Consider the following 23099-nt stretch of genomic DNA (forward strand, 5'->3'; position numbering starts at 1 on the left):
AACACTGTATATTTTTATTGAAATCTGAAACACAAAACATTACCCTGTTTTAACTTTAGTGCTTTCACTGCAGCTAAGACAAGTTTCTTCATTTGAATCAGACACTCATTATCGCACACCTTGAAATGCAGCTTTACATATTGCAGGAGATCACAGGATCTTATTCAAACATATTTAAATAGCAAATATTGCCACTTCGAGAGACATTTAAAACAAATGTTTCTTCAGGTAGTGTCGCACAAAAGAAAATTCCTTGAAAAGGTGACGATATATGACTTTAACATGATTTTACGACAGAAGGACAGGGTTTGATTTCTTTTTACATAAAGGGTGAAGAAGGGAGAGGGACACAGACTAACACAATCTGACAACACAGACAAGAACACTTATATAAAAAGTGCACTTTAGTATTGCTTTTCTCTTTTAAAAGAATTATAGCAACATGGTAAAATATGAATTCATTTTCTAGTAACACTTTGAAAGGTACTTAAATTATAAATTACAGTAAAATAACGTGGTCTGTAGAGTCAAACCTTCACATTTGGTTTTTCATAGGTCCAGCACAGACTAGTTACAAATAAAATTAAATACTGCACATTTAACATTTAGGCTGAAATGAGATTCAGTATGTCAGAGGTCATGCAGATGAAAGCTTGTTTGGTTAAATCAGTTGCATGAAGGTTCAAGTAATAAAAAATGTTTTTAAAGACAAGGAAGTGACTGCTGAAAATAAAGAGTACAATTTATAGTTAACTTTGGAGTGCTGGTAATGTCCAAAGTACCTTGGTATTTTAGGTGATGCATTACGTGCATTTGTAGTGGTACGGTAGTACAGGAAGGGGTGATGGGTTTAGGTCTCGCACTATCTTATTAAGGCTGGAGATCTTCTCTTCCAGTAGATAGTTCTTCTTCTCTGCGATTTTCTGCCGTTGTTCAGTTATTTCCAGAGCTTTCAGCAGCTGGGCATTCTCCACATACAGGTCTTTGATCAAGCCATCTGCTTTACCATTCTTGTACAGCTAGAAAAGCCAAACAAAGTAGGTGATTAAAGGGAAAATCCAATAATTTTACATTTTATTCCACTTTTAATTTCATTGCTACCCTGGTGGCATGGACTCTCAATAAGGTTTCACATCCTGGTGTTTGCATGTTCTCCCAATGTCAGTGTGGTTTTTTTTTTGTTTTTGTTTTTTTTTTTTCGGGTCCTGCTTCCTCCCATAATCCAAATACATGCACTTTGGTGTTAAGTTAATTGGTGACTCTAAATTACCTTTAGGAATGAATGTGAGTGTTTGTCTTTATGTGTCAGCCCTATGGGCATGCCTGTGTCGACCTGTGTCAGCTGGGATTAGCTCCAGTCAATGTTTATGCATTATAATTTTTATGTAGTAGTTACACTCTGAGAAGACCTAAATTATCCTACCATGGTTCAGTCAACATATTTCTACTTAATATTTTTATGGACTTTAAAAACTGATCAATCTAAGAATGGCAGGTATTTTCACCTAAAGGCCAGAACAATTAGCTAATTCCTGTGATGCTTTGGTGCGATAACCTGTGGGGATGTTTTTGTCTTGTAAAATACTTCTGGAAAATTCTTCAGTTTTGATATTTTGGGTGTTCTACTTGTTTAACAGTTTTATTAAATGTTGATGCAGGTGTTTTGAGATTTGATCTTCCTTTTTGAAACGTTGATACAATCCATGACTTCAGCATAACAATGTGTTTACCGAGTCTTTAATTAACCTGATGTTGATCAGCAGGATTTCAAACTTTTTTAACTAAATTATATTTTGTACCACATGTCCCTTAGATAAATTCCATAATCCTAGTACTTTTGAAACTTATTTAAAAGTACTATTATTTGGAGTCTCAAAATTGCCTTTACAGGACAACCCAGAAGTTTTTCTGATGAATGTGTGTCGTGAACTGACCTGGTCTTTTAGCTGAGCAACTTTCTCTTTGAGCAGCAGCTTGACATTACGCAGCGACAGTTCAATTTCCCTCATACGCTCTTCCATATTCTTCATCTTCCTCTCCCTTTCATCCTGGTGAGAAGACAATAAAGGACATGATTAAACTGCTGCAAATTCAATAAAATGATGTAGAAGCAAGTGGAGAAACAAAAACGTGACTTTAAGAAAGAAAAAAAAACAAAAAAACAGATCACATGTTTTAGAAATGAGATGCTTTATTTTATGTTGATTTCAGCATTAAATTATGTCTGGTACGTTTCTAAGGGGAAGACAATACACTAAAAATAAATAAATAAAATAAATAAGTATAAACATATGCCATGCATTCCAGAAAATGCTACAAAAATAATTTAATTCATAAATAAAATAAACACTAACAGGATTCTAATAAAATAAATAAATAAATACAATGAGTCTATACACGGTGCAAAAAAAAAAAAAAAAAGGAAATCACAATCAGTGACTCGAAAACCAAATCACAACTATCACAGCAATAAATATGAGACACTGGACTAGAGACACTACTGGGACAAACAGTGAATAAGTTCACATTAAAATTCTAATAAATAACCAGGTAAACACTCAAAGTTCAACAGCTGTGTGGTGTGGTTAACCAGTCCTTATTTAAGAGAGCTGGGATTCACTTTGGTTGTGTAACAGCAACACAGAAACGACATAAACGCTCAGCTATGTATAGCATCAAAAAAGAAATACAGGCATTAACAAAGTAACATGAAAACTTGGTACCTTTGTTAAGAAATCTCTATAAATCCTGACTGGAGACCGACAGCAACATCCCATAGAAAATGCTCAGAAAGCTGTTACTAACCTAGTCTCAACATTAACATTCCTCTGTGATCATAAGGCAAACTGTAACAAGATTAGGCCTCTGAGCACATTAATGCCCCATCTCACACAACAATAACTGGTGCATAACACTTCCAGAAAACACACCATGCATTAAAAAGATGGTTTAAAGTACAAAAAGACTGGTCATGCTACAACTTCGTAGTCTTTGTATATATGTTAGACTGCATGGCATGTTATTTTAATCAAAATCTCATTGGGAAAAATATCAGGAGCCTTTTCCATGCCTCCCCCACCTAGCAGCAGGGAAATACAATCACGCCTTCAAGCCTTTTCGAATCAGGCGCCACATTTGTTCACAATCTCCTATAAGGATGAAGAAACGATGGCATCATGTGCTACAGTCAGACTTTTGCTCCAAAGGTAGTAGAGGAAGTGCAGAATATGACGACAGCAGTCTTGGAGGGCCAAGAGACTAAAGTGAGGAGCTGATGTTATAGTCCACCGATCCGCCGGTAGCTGTCTGCGTGAGCCACCCGCTGCTCCGGTATCGCCCCCTGGAGAGAAAAGGCAGGTACACTTCACCAGGGCTCTACCCTCTCCACTAATCTCAAAAACTTACACAGACTAGGTCAGTTTAACCAGCCTGCACACAGGGACGTTTAGGTCATTAGATATGTGTGTTTACAATTTTACCAAGTGAAATATGAGGAGAAACTGAATTGAATAAGTTGAATATGAAATGTGATTTTACTGTATATTTACTCAGATTTATTTGTGAAACATCAAATGTACAACGTACTGACTATCATGAATCTGTGCAAAATATTTTTATGTCATAGATTTGCATATTAAGATTATATTTGCATATATGTTGGGATGGGTGCCTTTATTTTATTTTATTTCATTTCCAAGGTACAACATCCCTGGGCACATCCTGTAGACTGGAAAAACAAAACTACTCGTTCATCCACTGATTCTAAGTTGACTTAAATCTTAAAGTAAATGTGTAGGATACACAATATCATCATCATCATCATCTCCTTCCACTAGATTCATGAAAAACAAGATAAAAAACACACCACAAGAGGTCAGATGATATTAACATACACAAAGAGATGCACCATTTACAGAAAACCCTGGACAAACAATCTGCTGGGAAGAGATGAAGGTTTGTCAGCGTGACTCTGCAAATGGAAACCAGTCACTAGCACCGCACCCAGATGATCACACCAATGAAACTACTTTATTCCCAAGATGGAAAATTAAATAAAGGCAATGAGTTCAGGAACAGAACAAAGAGAGACAGAAACTAAATACCAAACCCAAAAAGTAAACACACATGAGGAGATGAAGACAGACAGGCGCTGAGATGGATCTAGGGCACCAAAACAAGCAGCACAGCAAACCCAACAAAGTGAATGGAGAAATAAGTAAATAAGTAAAGGAGGATTATCACAACTAAAAGACACTCAGCTCAGGTGAGCCACTCTTCACAGCAATGCATTATTACTGTGAATTTCTGATTTGATGCTGGACATTTTATAATGTGCTGTTTTATTATTTGCCGTTACACCCACATACACATAAAAAGAATATAAAATACATTTTTGGCACATGAATTGACTGATTTATTTAAGTGGAACCACTTTCTACACCAAAGTGAAAGAAATATAATGGGTGCATTTACATTTTACTTCCATTATATCCTAAAAAAGATGTTTAAAGTTCCCTTCTCGTGGCCAATAACAATGAATTTATGATCATTACTTTATGATCAACATGATGTGACAAAAAAAAAAAAACTGAGAAAAATGGCAGGAGATCAATGTAGTACTAAACCATGCAATGATGCAGTGGCATACATCGTCAGGTAGTAAAACCTAATTTAGCATATTCACTATGATTAAACTCCAAAAGCAGACAGATAAAACCATGATTGTGCTGTACCTGCATGTTGTCCGGGTCATCCCCTCGATGTGGTCCTCTGGGCATCCTGTGAGGTGATGGAGGCAGAAGTCCAACCAACTGAGCCTGAAATGTCTGAACGAAGCACAACAACAGTTAGGAGGCTAACACAGCTTAAAGAGAAACATCTGAATGAGGTCATTTTCATTCAGCGTTTGAGATTCAAATTAAATGTTTGCCAGAAAAATCTGGCCACACTAAAACGATTTCACTTCACTGTTACATTAATGAATAAGAGGTGAAGGCTGGATCATGATGTACCTCTAGCAGCTGTGTGGACAGTCGAGCCATTTGGGCCTTGAGTACCTCGTTTTCTTGCAGGAGACTTTCCAGCTCTGTGTGTCCCTGTCCAGCTTCACAGCCCTGAAACCAAAACACGCGCACTAAGAACTAACCCACACACTACATAATCAGCATGTTTAGAAAAAAATAGTATCAAAGGTTATCTGGTTAGACACATGCAGTTTTTACCTTGGTCAACTCCTTTTGAGCCCCAAGCTCGTGCTTCAGAGAGGTGTTCTCCTGCTCCAGGGCCTTCACCAGTGAGGACTGACTATGCTGTTTGTGCTGCTTCAGGGACAGGACTGTAGCATCAAGCTGGCGGACCTGCCGATCCCAAATAAATAAATATATTTATTTTATTTTAATAGAGATATTGTAACACATATATAACTGCAGGGCTCAGCTCACCCTCTCCCTGGACTGCATGAGCTCTCCTCTGATATCGAGCATTTCGGCCTGAAGTCTGTCGTTCTCTTGCCTCAGTAGCTGCTGCTCCTGTCCCATCAGTCGAGACATCTCATCTCTGTACAGCTTCTTGCTCTGATTCTGCAGACCAGTCGAGTGCAAAGCCATCTCCAAAACATGGTTCTGGTATTGACAAAGGAAAATGTGAAGTCTACTGAAAATACACTTAATGTAAATGTCAACTTAAGTTTCCCATAAAACTGAACATCTAGAAACTTTATTTTAAGACAAAGACCTGTTTTTTGTACTATGGTGTTGCACTGGAACATTCATTTTATTTAGTGATGCACTGTTCCTTATAAATATTACATGTTTTTGTCATTAGTTACATTTAATCAGCCACACTGAACATTTAATGCTATTTCAGCCCCAGGGTCCTGATTTCCTATTTTATTTTTCCTAATTTAAGTGAAACAGGTGAAAAACATCTTACTTTATCGTTGGCATTCTGCAGCTGCTTGTGAAGGACTGCAACTTCATGTTTGAGGGAATCCCTGTCCTGCTGCAAAACACGCAGGTCTGTCTTGAGACGAGCACTTTGATGGTTGACGGCTTGTAGAGTTTCTTCATCTGCTTTGACCTAGTGTGGAAAGAGGAATGATTAACAATTTCGTTCTTATTTCACTGGACTGACAAGCAGTTTGAAATAAGCCGAGTAAACAGCCACTGTACTCCAGGTGAATTCAGTCAGATCTGTGTCCCTTCACTAGGACATTGCATACATTAGGGGGTTTATTTATTTATTACCACGCTTTGATGGCGTTGATGTGTGTCCATGGCCAATGCTCACCTTCACTTTAAGGCCAGACAGCTGCTGTGACAGCTGGTTATTTCTCTCCTGCAGCTGTGCAGCATCCTCCAGAGCTTTGGTCAGCTCTGCCTCCAGAGCAGATACACAAGCTGCCAGCTAACACAAAACATCCACCAATTAACTACCCACTACGACCACCACGACAACATGACGACCATCAGACCAGCACAGCTTACCTTGTCTTTCTCTTCAGCAGACAGCGCCTCCCTGCTGTCATTCTCCTTTATCAGCTCTTCCAGCTGCTGTCGTAGAGTCTCCATATCAGCGATATTTTGGACATTTCTCTCTGACAGCATTATACTGTCATCCTCAAGTTTCTGGTTCTGCAAACGCAGCTCTGATATCTGCAGAGGAGGAGATCAGTCAACAAAACATGAGCTGGTACCGAATCAAAGAAAACTGAGAAGAGTTTCTGAAGGCTGTTCCAGCCCAGGTTCTTCATACCTGTTTCTTGAAATTCTCTGCTGCCTTTTGAGCAGCAATCTTCTCGTTTTTTAGGTGCTCCAATGCTTGTCTAAAATTCAGCAAGAGAAGAAAGAAGATTGGTTCATACGAGAAGAAACAAATGCACTGAAATGGTTCAGTGAAAATAACGTTTGGCATTTCTTACATTAACTCTTCCTGGGCCTCTTTCAAATCCTCTTCCTTCAAAGCAGCAATCTTTTGTTTGAGGACCAGGTTTTCTTCAGCAAGACGACTGGCCTCCACTCTACAAACAAAAAAAATCATTTACAACAAGCTACAATAAAACCACAGAATACATCACACACACTGAACTGCCGAGCTGCTTTGTTTGTTTGTTTTACTTTTCCACTAGTCATCTACAGGGATCAAAGAGGCACAGGTGTTTAAGATTGGTTTCCTTCCAGGGTTTAGAAGCAGGAGGAGCCTAATCACAGGTAGGACAACAGCACCACTTTGTGCTTGGGACCAAAAGGAGGAGCAAACGGATGGGGGAGCAAGAACCCAGGGGACGTGGGAGACAGGATCCTAGTTTTTTTTCTCCACGTTACCTATGAGCATGCGTTGTTTCATTTAATGTCTGTGACCTGTCCTGCAGCTCTGTGATGGCACTGCGAAGTTTGGTGTTCTGCTTCTCAAAGTCCACGCAGCAGTCCTGTAGGTCACTCACCTCCAGAACATCCACCTCGTGAGTCAGATCCAGAAACCCGTCCTCAGCACCTGGATGCATGGCTGAAAGAAACTCATCCTGCTTGTCCAGTTCACTGAACAACTGTGATAACTTGATATCGTCCTCCTTCATACTGCCGATTTCACCTGCAAATGAAATCTGCTCATCATGGAAATCGTGGAGAATACCAATTCTGCTTTCAAGGCTCCAAAGCTTCTTTTCAAGTTCATCATTTTGGTCCTTGAGTTTGAAGTTTTCACACATGCAGTCTTCATATCTAATCTCAAGCTCTGTCATCTTTAAGGCCTTTATCTCCAGCTCTTTCACATGCTCCATTAACAGTAACATTTTAACTTTGAGGTTGTAGTTTTCCTCCAGAATCTGGTGACTAGATTTGATCTTTTCACTGTTATGAGCCAACAGATTCTCAAGTATTTCTGTCTTTTGTTGCAGCAGAGAAATCTTCTCATGTAGGAGGGTGTTCTCCTCTCTGGCAGTGTCACACAAAGCCTGAAGTTTAAGGAGAGAATGAGCCTGGTCCTCACATTCAGCATCTCCATCCAGATGTTCCAGAGGATCTTGTATGCAATCAGCCTGCTCAGTCTGTATTTTATCTGCTAAATGTTCACGGTCTGAAACATATACAGATTCCTGTTTATAGCCGTGAGAGTTATTTAGGAAACACCTAACCTCAGTATCCTCCAAACACAGTTCAGCTAGGTCATCTGTCTCCTGCAGCACTGATGGATCAACCACAGTCTCATGATACGGCTTATCATATTGGGAAGGGTTTTCAATGTCCATAACTGGTACATCTTGAGGTTTGTTGTCCTCCTCACATGATTCAAGAGTTATTTTTTTCTCAGTATCTGTTGCATCTTTATGGACATCTACACCTTCAAACAGCTCACATGATGAGACACACTGCATCTCTGAGGAAACAGAGTCTTTTTTGTTTTCCACTTTCTTCACATTTGGTTCAGGGTCTTCTTTGTGACAAAGTCCAGTTTCTGTAAAACAGTCATCAGGGACTCCTTTGGCTTCTTTTGGGCTTGAATCTTTATTTTGGTCATTAGAAACAGAATCAACTTGAATTTCACATCCGTGTTCAATACCAAGAGCATTTTCAGGCCATGAATTATTCTCAGTCAGGACAATATAACTGTCTTGTTCTTGGTTTTCAGTGGCAACCATCATCATCTCTGGCATCTTGTCACCTTGATCATAACTGGCAGCAGGAACCACTTTATTATATTCATGTCCATCATCTCTGACATTTTCAGGGTGTCCATCCACTGCATCAGGGCTCTGTCTTATATTCTCTGCAACAACATCTGGTTCAGTCAGAAATGGTGACAAGCAAACCAGTGCCTGATAACAGGAATCTTCAGAGAAAGAAATCTGGATCTCCTCTATATGTGTGTTCAATTCATTTGATTCATCCATTTCTTTATCAGACTTTTCTTTAGAGGCCAAAAGCTGACTGAGTTCCATCTCTAGCTCTTTAATTCTTCTCTGAAGCAGATCCCTCCCTGCTAAAAGCTCATCTCTGTCATTATCGTTGTCCTCTTTCTCAAGGACAGAGATATATTTCTGTAGATCCCTCCTCTCCAGCTCAAAGTCCACTGCTGCCCGTCTGAGAAGCATTTCCAGCTCCTCGATTTTCATCTTTAAATCATCTCGCTCTGTTTTCTGCCTCTCAGAAACCAAAAGCATGTCGCTGTATTTTGCTTCAAGTTCTGACTGGATGCTCAGAAGTTCTGCCCTCTCCTCTTTAAAATCGTCCACTGTTTGATTTAACAGGAGTTCAGACTGAGCAAGGAGCTTGTCTTTGGTTTCCAGGCTTTCCTGCAGTCTGTTATGGAGATCATTCAGCTGTTTACTCAGCTCTATCTCTTTAGTCTGGGCCATGCTAATAACATCATCCAGTTTATTGTGCAGTTGCTTGTTCTTTATCGCCAGTTCTTCTATTTCTTCCATGTTCATAATTTCAAGCTCACATCGTTCTTTTGCCCACTCCTCATTCTGGCGCTTTCTCTCCTGTTCCATGACCTCCACCATCATTCTTCGCTGTTTTTCAGCGTTCTCAAGAGCCTCCTGTATCTGTGCTTCCCAGTGGAGCTTCTGCTCAGCTTGGCTTTGAGAAAGCGCCTTCAGCTCACTTTGGTAGTGCTCTTCAAGCTTCAAAACATCAGCCTGAAAACGCTCCGCAACAGATTCTTGATCACCTGAGAAACGATCTTCCACTTCTTTGATTCTCTGGGTGAAGCTGATCTGGATTTCCCTCCTGTACATGGTTATTTAGGATTGTTACAGCAACAATATAAAGCCTTAACAGCAAACAAACTTTTTCAGCACCTTAGTTTATTTCAAAAGGAATAGATGAAAATTTGGGAAATATGCTTGTTTGACTTTGCATGGCTTTTATTACTTTTGGACAGAGCCACAGTAGCCAGGGTTTCCCTATTTCAAGTTAAAGCTAAGCTAACTGGCCCACGGCTGTAGATATATTTATGGTAACTGCTATGAGAGCTAAGTGTATAAATGCATTCCCCAAATGTCATATTATTCCTGTAAAAAAAAATGCATGGAAGATGTTAATATGACATAAATCAGAGAGTAAAAATCTCTCACCTCTCCTGAGCGATGTCCTCTCGCAGTTTGTCCAACATGCTGCTCAGGGCGTCCCTCTCCTGTATGTGCTTGAAGATCAGCTCCCTCATAGCCTCTTGATGGCTCGCCTCAACCTGTGCTCTCTCCTCTGCCATTAGGCCTTCTAGTTTTTTCTCCATCTCCTCCTTCTCAGTCTCAAGCTTCTCCCTGTCCTCATTCAGCCTATCCTGGAGCATCCCTTCATAATCCTCCTCCAGCTGAAGTCTCTCCCTCTCCCACTCCTCCTTCAGCCGCTTCTCCCTCTGCTCATACTGCTCCTGCATCTGCAACCTTTCTTGAAGTATTTTATTAAGCAATGCCTCCTCATGACGCTCCTGAAGTTGATTTTGTTCAATCTCCCACTGCTCCTTGAGATTGCTCTCCTTCTCTTCTTGTTCCCTGACAATTCTCAGCATCTCTTCCCCCAGCAGCACCTGTAGAGACTCATGACTCTGCTCATCCAGCTGAGTCCTCTCTCTCTGCCACTGCTCTGTAAGTCTTTTCACAATCTCATCACGCTCCTCTTCAAACCTGATCTTTGCCTCCTCCAGTCTAGCCCTCAATTTGTCCTCATGGGCTTGTAGCAACAGTTCTTTCTGAATTTCATAATCATCTAACAATCTCTTCTCCAACTGGGCCTTTTCTTCCTGCAGTTTCTTTCTCTCCTCGTCCACTTTGGCCTCAAAAAGCTCTACATGCATCTCTTCGAGTTTATTCATCTTTAGAGCATGTTGCTTTTTCAGTTCCTCTATCTCCGTCAGGAAAGTTTCCTCCAGCTCAGTCAGTTGGGCTTCAAGGGTCTTCAGCTGCTCCTCCAGGTCTGCGGTGTAGGTGTGGGCCTCCAGCAGCTGTTGTCTAAGACTTCCCACTTCCTCCTCTTGCTGGTTTTTGAGTTCTTCCCTCTCCTCAGCCTGCTTCTGCTCCAGACAGGATCGCTCCAGCTCCACCTGCTCTAGTTGGCTCTCAAGCTCCTGTGTATGGTTCTGAACATTGGCCATCTCCTCCCTCAAAGCCTTGACCTCCTGCTGGTACTGGAAGACTAAGGCAGCCTTCTGGTCCTCATGGGACTTCCTCTGCTTTTCTACCATCTTGTCAAATTCATTGATCTGCAGTGATACAAAGGGCGAAAGGGAATTAAAAGAATGGGTTGACAGTTTGAGGAGATGCACTTATTTGTTTTCTTGCAGTAAAGATTGATATCACTATCATAAATGTTTATCTACAAACATTGAATCTAAAGTATATATTATGACTGTGTTAATTGTGAATATCTCTGATCATATATACCCTTACTCCACAGGTACATACATCTAACACAGAACATGAGGTGTCTACTAGATTCACCTTAGTCTCCAGCTGGTTTCGCAAATCCTCCATTTCCTGAAGATGCTGATCCTTCAGCTGCTCCAGCATCATCTCTGCCTCCAGGCTCATGCTGAACGGCTGAACCTCCTCTGAACCGATGCCTGTAAAAAGTCACTTTAGAAGTTGCTGACTGATAATGCAAAAAGTATATGCTGCCATTAACTGATGTAGTTAATGCTCATAATGAGTTCTCCAAGGACTGTATTGTCTGTGTGTGGTGTAAATATTTATACCTGGATCCGACTCCATGCCAGGGCTTTTACTCTCCAGTTCCTCTGAGAGAGGTTTGGGGCAGGGCTGATTACCTCGACCAAGACTCTGAAACTCCTGCAACTCTGACTGCAGCTCATCAATACGATCCTGCAGCTCCTACCAGTCAAGAATAATGTGTGTCTGAACCTTTACTGAAAAATTCTTTTTCCTCACTACATAAAAAAAATATTTATTGCCTACAATTTTATTTTTCGTGTATCTAAAATTTAGTTTGTAAAGCCAGTATCACAGTCACTACGTCTTCATGGTGCATTTAGCTGCACTTACCCTGCACTGAGCTTCGTAGCCGACACGTAGTTGTTTAATACGTTCTTCTTGGAGAAAGAAATCTGCACTGCCAGGATCCAAGTCTCCAAACTTCACAAAATTAGAATGCATATAAATTTATAGATATTTTTTTTTGCTCAGAGATTGAACATGCAGAACCACATTATGAACAGACACAAAATGTCTCAGCACCTTTTCTTTCATAATGTTGTCCAAACTTCCCTGGAGTTTTGTAATTTGACTTTGTGCCTCTGCCAGTTTTTCTGTGCTGTCCAGCAGCTCCATTTCAAGACGTCTATTTTCCTTAAACAGATACAAACAGTGATGTGGGTTACGTTAACAAGTAATAATTTTTTTATTTGTAGATAAACTAATGATAATAAATTTACTGAGAGTTTTAATAATAAACACTAAAGCAAAAAGACATATAACACAAACACTAAACAATATTTCCACAAATGCTTTTTAGTACCTTCACAGAGATTGAGAGGTGGTCCCTGAGGAAAGACTCGTCTTCCCTGATCTTCTCGATCTCTGCCTCCAGTTCCTCACGCTGCAGGCCTGCCTGCTGCTGGATCTGATCCATCTCTTTCACCAACTCAGCTCGTACTGCTGCTAATTTCTCTTTGTGGTCCTGCTCCAGCTTCCTATAGAGTATACAGAATTTTAATAACACTGAAAAGAAAAGCCCAATATTCAGGACAAAAAACATTACATAATATTGGTTATTATACAAAGTACTCAAAAAGTGTTTAAAGTATTTTCATTTATTTTAGGCAGGATTTAGTAAAAAATCCAAAAAAAAAAAAAAAAAACTACTTTTGGTTTAACATGTATCAATTATTTGCTTTGTAAAGGAGATTACTGCAGTGAGAATGAATGAAATCTATATACCTGTAAATGGAATGTGAATCTATAAAGAGGATTAACTGCAGGTTCTATGAACGGACTTGAGTATCAGTGGGAACTATAATACTTAAAATCCAGCTGTGCAACGACACAAAGATGCCGTCAGACAAGACAGAGGCACAATTAAATATATAAAAAATAAATCTAAGATTCTGTAAATTCAGTGGACTTTTGCTGAAAATGAAAACAAACATCTAAAATGACAACTGGTGTTGTCACAGGGAAAGGTCACCTGAGATTGAGGCTGTTCATGTGCTCTATGGCAGTGTGATGCTCATCCACTTCAGTGGCGAGCTGAGTTTTCATTTTCTCTGCTTTTTCCAGGTCAGATCGGATTTTCTCCTTCTCTCTGAGTTCTCTGTCGACACACTCTCTGACAACACAAAACAACAGGGGCAATAATTGTACCAAGAGCTAAATGAGAACAAACCATTCTGGAGGTTTGACTAATCAATAACCCCCATAATGACTCCAAATACAGGTAATCAAATATAAACAGGGTATTGAGATCTGAATGAGCTGCATTAAAGTGGTGGCTCATACTCACAGGAGATATCTGATCTCAGCTTTAAAGCTCGCCAGTGCTGCTTGGTGAATCCCATTCTTAGTAACGAGCAGCTCATTTTCCAGTGCCATGGTGAGATCACTAAGACTCAGTTTGCCATCCAGGCCGAAATTCAAAGCCTGCAAACATGATTAATAATCATTATTCGTCTTTTTTGGGAGTATCTTGCTGAATTTTACTCACACTGAAGGGTTAACTGTCTACATCTTCCTGTCTAAAACGTACGATTGAAACTGACAAATGTAAAAATAATGAGGAGAAGGAAAAGAAGGTGGCGGCAGCTGTGTCTGAACCTGCAGGATCTCTGTGCTGTTTTCTATGCCCTCTGCCATCCAGGCATCCAGGATGTATTCAGCTGGAGTGTAACCGGTACCATCATCGAGGGTGGAGAAAAGACGCATGCTAATGGTGCTGGTTAAAGCAGAAGGGGTGGCTATCCTACGGCCTCCCTCATCAAAGGGCTGCAGGGAGAAGAATTGGTGTCTCAGTACTTAAAATGTGGTAAGATCATTTTAACTGCAGATAAAAATCCATCATTAATTTCCAACATCTTATAAAAATAAACAAGGGAATTAACCTGACACTGTAGCTGGTAAGGGTCAGAAAACACACACCTGAGTGGAGTGATGTCGTTTGAGCTGTCTGTACGGCGTGGAGGCGGATGGTGTGGGCGGCTTGTTGTAGTTTACAACCCTGGAAACAAACTCCTGAACATTCATCACTGCATCAGCATTTAGACTCAGGAGCACATCCCCGTTCACCTGGAAAACCAAAGTATGTTTTTATGAGGATTTGCTACACAGGCTGATTTAGTGCTCGTTAGAACTGCACCTCATACAGAACATGAACTAATGCACTCAAGCCAAAAGGTTTATATGTATTCAGAAACAGAAAATTAACTAGCACCTAGTTTAATAACTACTTATCTGTCATGTAATTTATCTAGTTAAAAGACTCAATATTGATCATCTTCAGATTCAAAAAGGAGAAAATGTTGCTTTACCTTGATTTGCATTATTTTTTGTTTCAGACCTTCACTGTTTTCTGAATTATAAACACTAAACTATTAATTATCATTATTGCTAATGAAAATAGTTATTTGATAGCAGCTATTTGCAGCCATATATATATTTTTATGTAATAAAGTTAATGTAAGTCCATTTTAAAGGGAGTCTCTTCTAAATTCATTTTTTAATAATGTTAAACATGCAAAAAAATATAATGCAGAAAGACTTCACCTGTAAATTAAACCCACATACGTTTGATCCAGTTAAGGGAGTAAATCCAGGATTTTAGAACAAAGCAAAGTGTTTTCATAACTAGGATCAAGTATTGATAATGAGGTGTAGTGCTCAGTCTTTAACTCACCTCCAGGCTCAGGTGTTCACAGAGAGTGAGCAGCTCAGTCTGTCCAGCACACCCATCCCATGATATTCCCAGCTCCTCACAGGCTTCATGCGCTCGCTCCTCTAAGCGGGCTGACAGAGGAACGAAAGCTCTCCGAGGTGTGCTCGGCTCATCAGGGTTCCAGAGGTGCATCTGGCCTACACATGAAATACAAGACTGACCTGATTATACTGTCACAAAATGTCTACGGTGAATTCTGTGAAAATGCAGCCAGTCTGACGTACCTTCTGCCTCGTACTCCTCTGTGCTTGTTTCATGAGCATTCCAGCGCTGTTAAAGAGAAACTCAAATTAATACTAGAAAGACTCTACAAACAATCACCTCAACAGTTTAGCAATTAACTAATCTGGCTCTTCATTAGGTTGAATATCTAGAAGCACATCTGTATCAGAAATTATCATAATAAAACATCCACACAAGCTGAATTTCTCCAGTGACACTCAGCTGTTTGTGAATTCAAACTTGTTTTTTAATGAGGCGAGGTTGGGTCTGGGTGCACGGGGGCTGGAGTGGCACACAAAGAAAACACAGGAGAGCTTTTGTGACGGCACGGGCCTTAAGGGAGGGTCAGTGGGTAAATTAGGAATGTGATAACAGAAAACTAACTTTTCTTTATTTTACTCTCTTCAGTTGCACTTACTCTGCAAAAAAGTTTTGAAGATCACCAAAGGGTTTTAAAAACCATTTAAGAATTAAAAAATAAACCCGTGGTTGTGACCCAACCCAACCCCAGCATGGCCATCTATTGTTTGGGAAACAAACAGTGAGGGAATGAAGAACAGATGGGTTTCTGCAAGTGGCGTTTCGATACATGGTCTATAGGCATCCAGGAGGGAGGGGGTAGTGGGACTCATTGTTCATGCATCCCAGCCAAACCCTCCTCCTCCCAAAGCAGCGGGCCCGGAGTCTGTGCAGAGCACCCTGACCCAACCCCATCTGCTGGTCCCAAGCCCAGATTCTGTAGCATTGTTGCAACCTAGATTAGTCAACAGCAAGACACACTTCAGTTCCATGTCTAAAATTGTGTTTGTCTTGGCGCTGGCAGGCAGCTGGGGAGGAGTCACAGACAAAGGACAGAATATTAACACATCCATCCATGCACAAGCTGAACGGGCCATCATTATCCCATTTGGTGACCAGCTGGGGACTTTCTTTGTTGAGATTTCTTCAGCAGCAGCACATCAATGCCTGCACATCCAACCTGGCATTCGTCTGAGAAATGAAACTTTTGTCCAGAGGCCACACAAGTCTGTAGACACTGTTCTTACCACAAACTATAAGAGGAGGGCTGCATTTAGCTCTTATTTTTATTGTTTATTCATTGGTTGATATATTTTTTTAAATAACCAAAGTCCTTTTGTCTATAAAATACCACACAGAAAACAACAAATTCTCTGTTTCTGTTAATCAAATATGTCAATAATTGACAGCACTGCCCTACTGAAAGTCAGATGGTGTGAGCTTATGCTTCCCTTCATATGTGAAACCTCTATGTCAGCAGTCACAGCAGGAATATCCACGGAAAGAATATAGAACGTCAACCAGAGGAATTGGCCATGACTGGACAAATGCATTAGACCTATGTGAGACAGAAGCATCACCCATTTAAGCCAGTACAGTCCTCTGAAGACTAAGGAAGTCCCTTACTGTCAATTAACACTGTCTCACTTTCCTCTCAATGCTCAGATCTGTTGGGACATGATGTAAATTCCTCAAACACCGTGCTGTTGCCTTGACCACCACATAACAGACAGTCAACAGAGTCAGGGCAAAGTTCAACACGATTCATACAGAAGCACATCATGACAAGTTTGTTAGCCCAGGCTTACTAAACAGGAATTACACTCAGTGTTATTTACAGACAGCATTGCATTGTTGTGCAATGAACAGGACCATGTGGATGCTGTGCTGTAGTGCCTATATTACATATCAGGATCTGCCCTGCATGTTGCTAAGCTGATTAGCTAAGAATAACACCTCTCCACTGGTCTGAGGCTGCTGGGAAACACAGTACATCCAAGGACAAGAGATAAGGATGGCACTGGAGTGTCTGGAGGTTCAGAACAGTGATGGAAAAACTGAAGAGCACACCAGTCTGAGCCTTTTACCTCACGCTTTCTGGGAACAGCCGAGTCATAGTTGTTCCCCAGATCGTCCTCATCCACCGAGTGTGAATTGGCAAATTGAGAGAAGTCTGAAATAGGCTCTGTGAACTCTGGCGTGGACCGGCGACCATAGCGTTTACTGCCCTTCACAAACTTTGGTTGGATCTCGGGAGATTCTGAGGAGAGAAAACGACAAAAAAACCAAAAAAAAAACAAACTGTAAAATAATAGCATAGTGTCACCTCTAACTAATTAAAACAACCCAGAAACATAAAAACTGTAATACTTTCTGCAGCAACAACTTCTCCAAAAGCAACTACTTCTGTAAAAGCTGTAACCAAAGAATCATTTAAACCTGCACGTTCCCACTTGTTGAAATAAGACAAAGCACAGGTTCACAAAGTTTCAGGCGGAACCTTCAGAGAAACTTCATATTATCTTGCTAGAAGGATGTTTGCATGATACAGCAATACTTATTATACTTATTCACAACCTTCTCGATCATTTACGTCAACAGATGGATCATAATATTTCACAGCGTTAACATATTTTTCTAAGAAGTAGCTTGGTATTTAAGAACTTGTGCCAGTTCATGCCAGGACAGTGTCAGCTAATTGGCTTTGTGCCTGTGTATGTAGATTCACAGCTGAATCAGCACTCACTTAGCCCACACAGTCAGCTTTTCTGCTTCAATGACTTGGGACATGGAGAAGGTCTCCTTAACACTCAGTATCAAACAGATACGGACATGAAACACCAACACACAAACAGTGTGGTTTCATGCACTGCACTTGTTTCATTCTAGAGAAATTTCACCAGAATCAAGACATTACCAGGTTTCTGCAAAGTCTCCTGTTCTTCTTCTTGAGGTGGCTCGATGGCTGATGACAAAACCAAAATCAGTGCATTTTTGAACTGCTCAAAGTCAACCTGAAACAAGAATTAAAAGATTTTTACATATTTATAATCTTATAGAAATTCACAGTTTCATTTTATAAAATGCAAGCAATGCTTTGAACGCAAAGCAAATCAAAGACAAAGAAACAATCGTAAAATTCCTCAGACTGGATGTAATTCTCTGTGTGCTGGGCGGAGACTGGGTATCCTTGGGTGTCTGGGTGGAGGAGGGTTTTCTGAGGGGCATGGAGGTCACACTTCAACAATCAACAGCTGCTAACCGCGAATATGGTGATTTTCTTTGTGCTTGAGAGGCTGCTGGCTTTAGGTGGAGAGGGGGGATCTTTTTGACTTTATTGTTGGATGCCATGGGTAGGTAATCAGTTCACTCACCCTTCTGCTAACATTTACCACACAAACACACATGCAAGACAAAGGCCATCCGTCTGTCCACACACTTAGAAACAAGCAAAACTTGATGCAGAAGTGTGGAGGTGAACAGTCTGAAATTAACCTCATCGCTCCACTTGATGCTCCAATAACACACAGAATGTACAGCACATTTTATAATGACTAAAGCCCATTTGTTTGGATATGAGCAGTGTCCTCCCATTTCATTATACATCCCCACATGAAGAACCCTCAACCAAATGCATCTGTGAATGTGATTAGCTGGCTTGGTTGCCCTGACAACAGACACCTGGGATGCGGACTGATGGGGGCACATTTTCTCCTCAACAAGACGGCTAACAAAGGACCAAAAAGCCTGGAAACACAAAGACCTGAAAGCTGGGGGGGCTCAACACAGGTGTCCTCCAAATTCAAAGAAAGCAGAGGACCCTACATGAAGGGTCATGACTCACATGTTTCAAATACACTTTTACAAACAAACTGCTTGCAGGGCCAAAGGAGTAAACTCACCCTGGCAGTGAGGTGGTCCTGGTTTTGCAGCAGTGTATGGAGGAGGACTGGTGTGGCATCATCCAGGTGCAGGGACTGGCAGAGGTCAGAGAGTTCCTCTGGGCACAGAGAACCACAACCGCTTGTATCAAAACTGTTAAAAACTTCTTTCAGACGCTCCTCATAGTGGTCCTGCTCTTGGCCGTCACCCATCCCACAGGACAGCAGCCTGCCCTGAGAGACAGAGGGTAAAAGTCAAACTTATTTCTAAGGCTTACCTCTACATTTTCCCCTATGTGATTAGACAGAATAGTAGAAACTCCTTATGAAAAAATGAAAATAAACCAGAGGCTGGAGGTCAAATCTCTAAACACTAATCACCAAATTTAAAGCAACATTTTTCAAATGACTATTAAAAAACACAAAGAGGCAACCTCAACAAGTGTTCCAAAGAGCAACTTCATCTGAGTGTCGCTGAGAGACTGAGCTACCGACAGTCTGCACCACAGGCATTTGTGGCTGGGGCTTTGCTTAATCCAGTTACAATGATTAGACAATCAGGTAAACTGACATATAAGGCCAAGTCTGACACTGACCATGTTTTGACACCGAGAGTGAACAGAGTTAAGGTCAGTGACTGACGTGTGCCATGTCAGTGTCAGTCAGTGCCTGTTTTAACATGAACACTTTAATGCAGTTTACAATTTGATGTGGTTTCAACTAAGTATAAATGAATGATATAGTTATTTCATTTCTGCAAGGCCAATAAAATAAAAACCATGAAGATGATCATAATAAAAATCACACAGAAGTAGAAGGTCTGAAGTTTTTTGACTAAATGCTTTTCCAAACTACTTACAAAGAACAAGGACAAAGGGGCAGCGAACCAAAGCAGCCAGAGACTAATTAAGAAGGTCTCACCAGAGCCTTGTGCCAACATTCACTAACTGGTGGCATCAGTTACACACATGAAGAAAGTTTTTGTTTGTTTTGTTTGTCATTAATCATTTCTGTACAAGAGGAACTAGACATGATGTTTTCATGGCCCTAAACAGAAGTTTAGGTTCTAGTTTAGCGCACTAGGCCATGTTTCTCTATAATAGTAACTGTAACACAAACAATAAACACTGGGTGATCTCATATAAGGCTTTTTTTTAATTTAAGAGAGATGAATAAGAGTTTTTCATAGGTCAAAGTGATATAAACTATAAACATGCAACAGCCCAGGTCAGCCATCAGCAGCTTAAGATAAATGTCAAATTAGATGCATCTGTTACATCTCTAATGAGTTGAAACCTTCCACTTTAAGCCTGTGTATCTGTACAAAAAGCACCATCCTGACCCTCTGCTTTTTCAGCTGCTCTCACTGAGATTATCAGGCAGCCGTCCAGGTGTCCCCCACGGCCCAGACTCAGGGTACCCATTCATTGCAAACAATAGGCTGCCCTCAAAAGCCCAATCAGTATTCTACATCTGCACATGTGAGTGGCTTATGAAATGCAAGAAGGTCACGGCTCAGCAGTATGACAGCTTGTCTATAATGTTCAGTAAGAAACACACAGAGATTGGCAGCAATAACAAACTGGAAACAAAGTTGCAGCAAAGTTGCTTCTAATCACCATATTTTAAGCTTAAAATATCAGAGTTCAAAGTTAATACTAAATACTCTCTCTACACACGTCAGGTTTCTACACTTGTCGGACGCTGCTTTCTGCAAGCAGCCTCTGAGCCAATTAACCTGGCAGTCCGTCTTCTCAGCTCAGTCACGGTGGCTGTCCAAAGAATCGAGGCTGTCCAGGTCACAGGAAGGTGGTTAATCCTCACACCACCCCAGATTTCACTGGTACTGGTGTGTCAATTATCACTAACAGATGTCAATCTGAAAAGCAAAAATGTCAAAACCATCTTTCCTGAACATATTCCCAGTGAAACACTCATGGATGCATTATGTTTTTTTTTTTGACCATATAAAAACAAAGAGGAGTTTCCTGCATTTTTATTAGCAAATTGTTGTTTATACTGGGATTCTTTTGTTTTGTTGTTCATTTTGGACTTTGGTACAAGCTTCACGTTCTCGCCTATTATCAATCCATTATTATCAAGACACATAAGATTCTCTGTCATCCTGTACATGTATTATATTTAGCTTTTCTCTGCACAGACACAACGATAAACAACTGGAGGAAGTTTGGCCAGTTCTTGGCAAAGTGTAAGGCACAAAATGCTGAGATGCAAAGTCACGTTTCAGACCTATTTATTTATAGCATGCCATCGTTTGGATATAGTGCCATCAAGTTTACATGGCACCAACCTGCAAACCACTCCAGCCACAGCGACACCACACGACTTGGGTATCAAATTCACATTTCAGCAGTTTAAACAGGTGGAAGAGAAAAAACATGACAAAGGATCGTTTTGATTATTAAAAGCAGAAACCACAAGATCCTAAATAACCTACTGATAAATCAATACATCCAGGACGACAACTAATATGAAATAATCACTTTGTTACGATTCATTCATCCAGTGTTTGGCTTTTTTGAACCCTTAATCATGACTAAAACGATTAATCGATTAGTTAACCAACCGATCATTGCAATCTTAATAAAAACCTTTGCGGCAGTATCACTTATCTTAACTTTCTATATGAAGTGAAATAAAAATAAATAAATGTGCTGCTACCATGTGTTTTAATGTGAAATAAACAAACTGTGGCTTCATAAACACTTTACCAGCTAACCCAACAACCGAGGACGCGTCAATAAAAAGGAAAAGATGAAAAATGAAATAAAAACTAGTGATACTGCAGTTACTTAATAAACCTGCAGCATCACTCAGTGTTAGATTAGTTTGCTACTTATTCACTGCACCTGAGTAAACCTTAACCAGCGGTAACTAGCTTAACTAGTTAAACTAGTTAAAGAGGATATGGGCTAAGCTAACCGGCTAACTTCATCCAAACTTCATGTCCAAACACAGAAGGGAAAAAAAGCATGTGTTTTAAAGTTAATAGTTAAATCCACTCACCAAAGAGTCGGAGCTCGGACGAGGCTGACTGGCTCCTTTTTTTAGCTGAAGTTTGGGGATTAAACGCGGATATAAAACAAACTTTTACAACATCATTCCCGGAGGAAAAAAAAACGTCCTCTCCGCGAAAAACGAGCAGCTGCCGCTGGTTTGACCCGCCGAGGCTGGTTATAGAGGTTTTACTTCCACACAGGACCGAGAGTTTGCTGATTACAGGGGGTGTCAGCCGCTTTGTGTCCTCGCCTCAAACTATCATCCTCCTCCGGCTCATAGCGGGTTTTGAAAAGAGGAAGGGGCGGTGACCGAGAGCCTGAGACGGTCTGACTGGCCCCAGTCTGGCCCCCTGTGGGCCAAACTAACACTAACACACTTCCCAGCTTTAAAAGATCCTATTATTGTTGATCTTAGAGATTTTCTGCTATTATTTACTTAGATATTATTATTTCCAGCACTTATTTACTCACTCACCTGTGCACACCTGTGCTTTGCACCATCCCACACAAGGATAAGATGTAATATAATGTGTCTGCACACAGTGTGTAAACCCTGCACAGTATAGTCTGTGGAGGGTCTGATCATCCGGGATAGGGGACATAAATGTCTTTGCTCATTGTCTGCAGAAACCCTCAAGTCCACTGGTCTGTTTGTTTGTTTGTTTACCGACATCCCCATTAGTTACAGCTATTCTTAAAGGCCTGCACACACGACTGTCACATGACAGCAGTTCACAATAAACAAAACAATAATAAAAGTAAAAACCAGACCAGAACCAGCTCCAACTTTATTTGACCAACTCTAAATATCGTAATTTAACACGACAACCTTCACATCAGCAATATCATCATAACCATAAAACCACAATTTGTATCCTGGTGTTTCATTTAAAATGGGAGTGAGTTGCATTTATGCATTATTTGATATAAGACTATATACGTTTAACAACAGCTTGTCCTGTTAAATAATCTGAATTTTTAAGGTCCTTGTCCACTGATGCTGAGACTGAGCCCCATGACTGACCCTGGACACAAAATGATACTGGTTTGTCTGCAGAGGGTGCTGCAAGTGCACCCTAAAGTCTACTGGTCAAGTCTAACTAAGTACCTTTACTCAGTAACAGTGTGCATTGTTATACATTATATTATCTATACCTAACTATACATCAGGTAGTTCAAATGAACTCCATCTCCCTCAGCATTGCACTTTACATCAATTAAAAGCATTATAACCTATAATTCTAATAAAAATAACACCACAATTGAAAAAAAAAACATTATGTTTAATGAATACTATG

General features: G+C 40.4%; 1 protein-coding gene across 5 annotated transcripts; it reads right to left on the reverse strand.

Annotated features, from left to right (window-relative positions):
* On the reverse strand, positions 1-22086 carry nin (ninein (GSK3B interacting protein)). 5 transcript variants are annotated; one of them, XM_026298919.1, is made up of 28 exons: positions 19216-19285; positions 18803-19015; positions 17818-17914; positions 16988-17160; positions 15104-15149; positions 14841-15016; positions 14087-14233; positions 13766-13933; positions 13455-13591; positions 13140-13280; positions 12471-12645; positions 12191-12301; positions 11999-12088; positions 11692-11827; positions 11438-11559; positions 10076-11199; positions 7323-9728; positions 6920-7018; positions 6754-6823; positions 6486-6653; positions 6289-6405; positions 5932-6078; positions 5442-5621; positions 5223-5357; positions 5013-5114; positions 4734-4826; positions 1935-2048; positions 1-1019 (listed from the first exon to the last, which is right to left on the reverse strand). In XM_026298919.1, exons 1-28 carry the CDS (start codon positions 19243-19245, stop codon positions 804-806), a joined length of 6933 nt encoding a protein of 2310 aa, XP_026154704.1. In that variant the 5' UTR covers positions 19246-19285; the 3' UTR covers positions 1-803. The 5 variants fall into 5 exon arrangements, with proteins under 5 accessions (XP_026154704.1, XP_026154680.1, XP_026154671.1 ...); XM_026298895.2 differs by lacking the exons at positions 7323-9728; positions 19216-19285 and adding an exon at positions 21809-22086; XM_026298886.1 differs by lacking the exon at positions 7323-9728 and having other exon boundaries at positions 19216-19271.
* Positions 22087-23099: the final 1013 nt, after the last annotated feature.

This window comes from Mastacembelus armatus, chromosome 22 (assembly GCF_900324485.2).
Source record: "Mastacembelus armatus chromosome 22, fMasArm1.2, whole genome shotgun sequence".
In the NCBI taxonomy this organism is placed as follows: domain Eukaryota; kingdom Metazoa; phylum Chordata; class Actinopteri; order Synbranchiformes; family Mastacembelidae; genus Mastacembelus; species Mastacembelus armatus.

Bases quoted from the DNA above. Each gene is read 5' to 3' on its own strand.
- nin (XM_026298919.1), bottom strand. From the start codon at position 19,245: ATGAAGTTGCTCTTTGGAACACTTGTTGAG. The intron at 13,934-14,086 runs GTGTGTGTTTTC...TTCTCCCTGCAG, and splicing joins AACGACATCACTCCACTCAG to CCCTTTGATGAGGGAGGCCG. The intron at 6,824-6,919 runs GTAAGAAATGCC...GCTGAATTTTAG, and splicing joins GAGGCCCAGGAAGAGTTAAT to ACAAGCATTGGAGCACCTAA.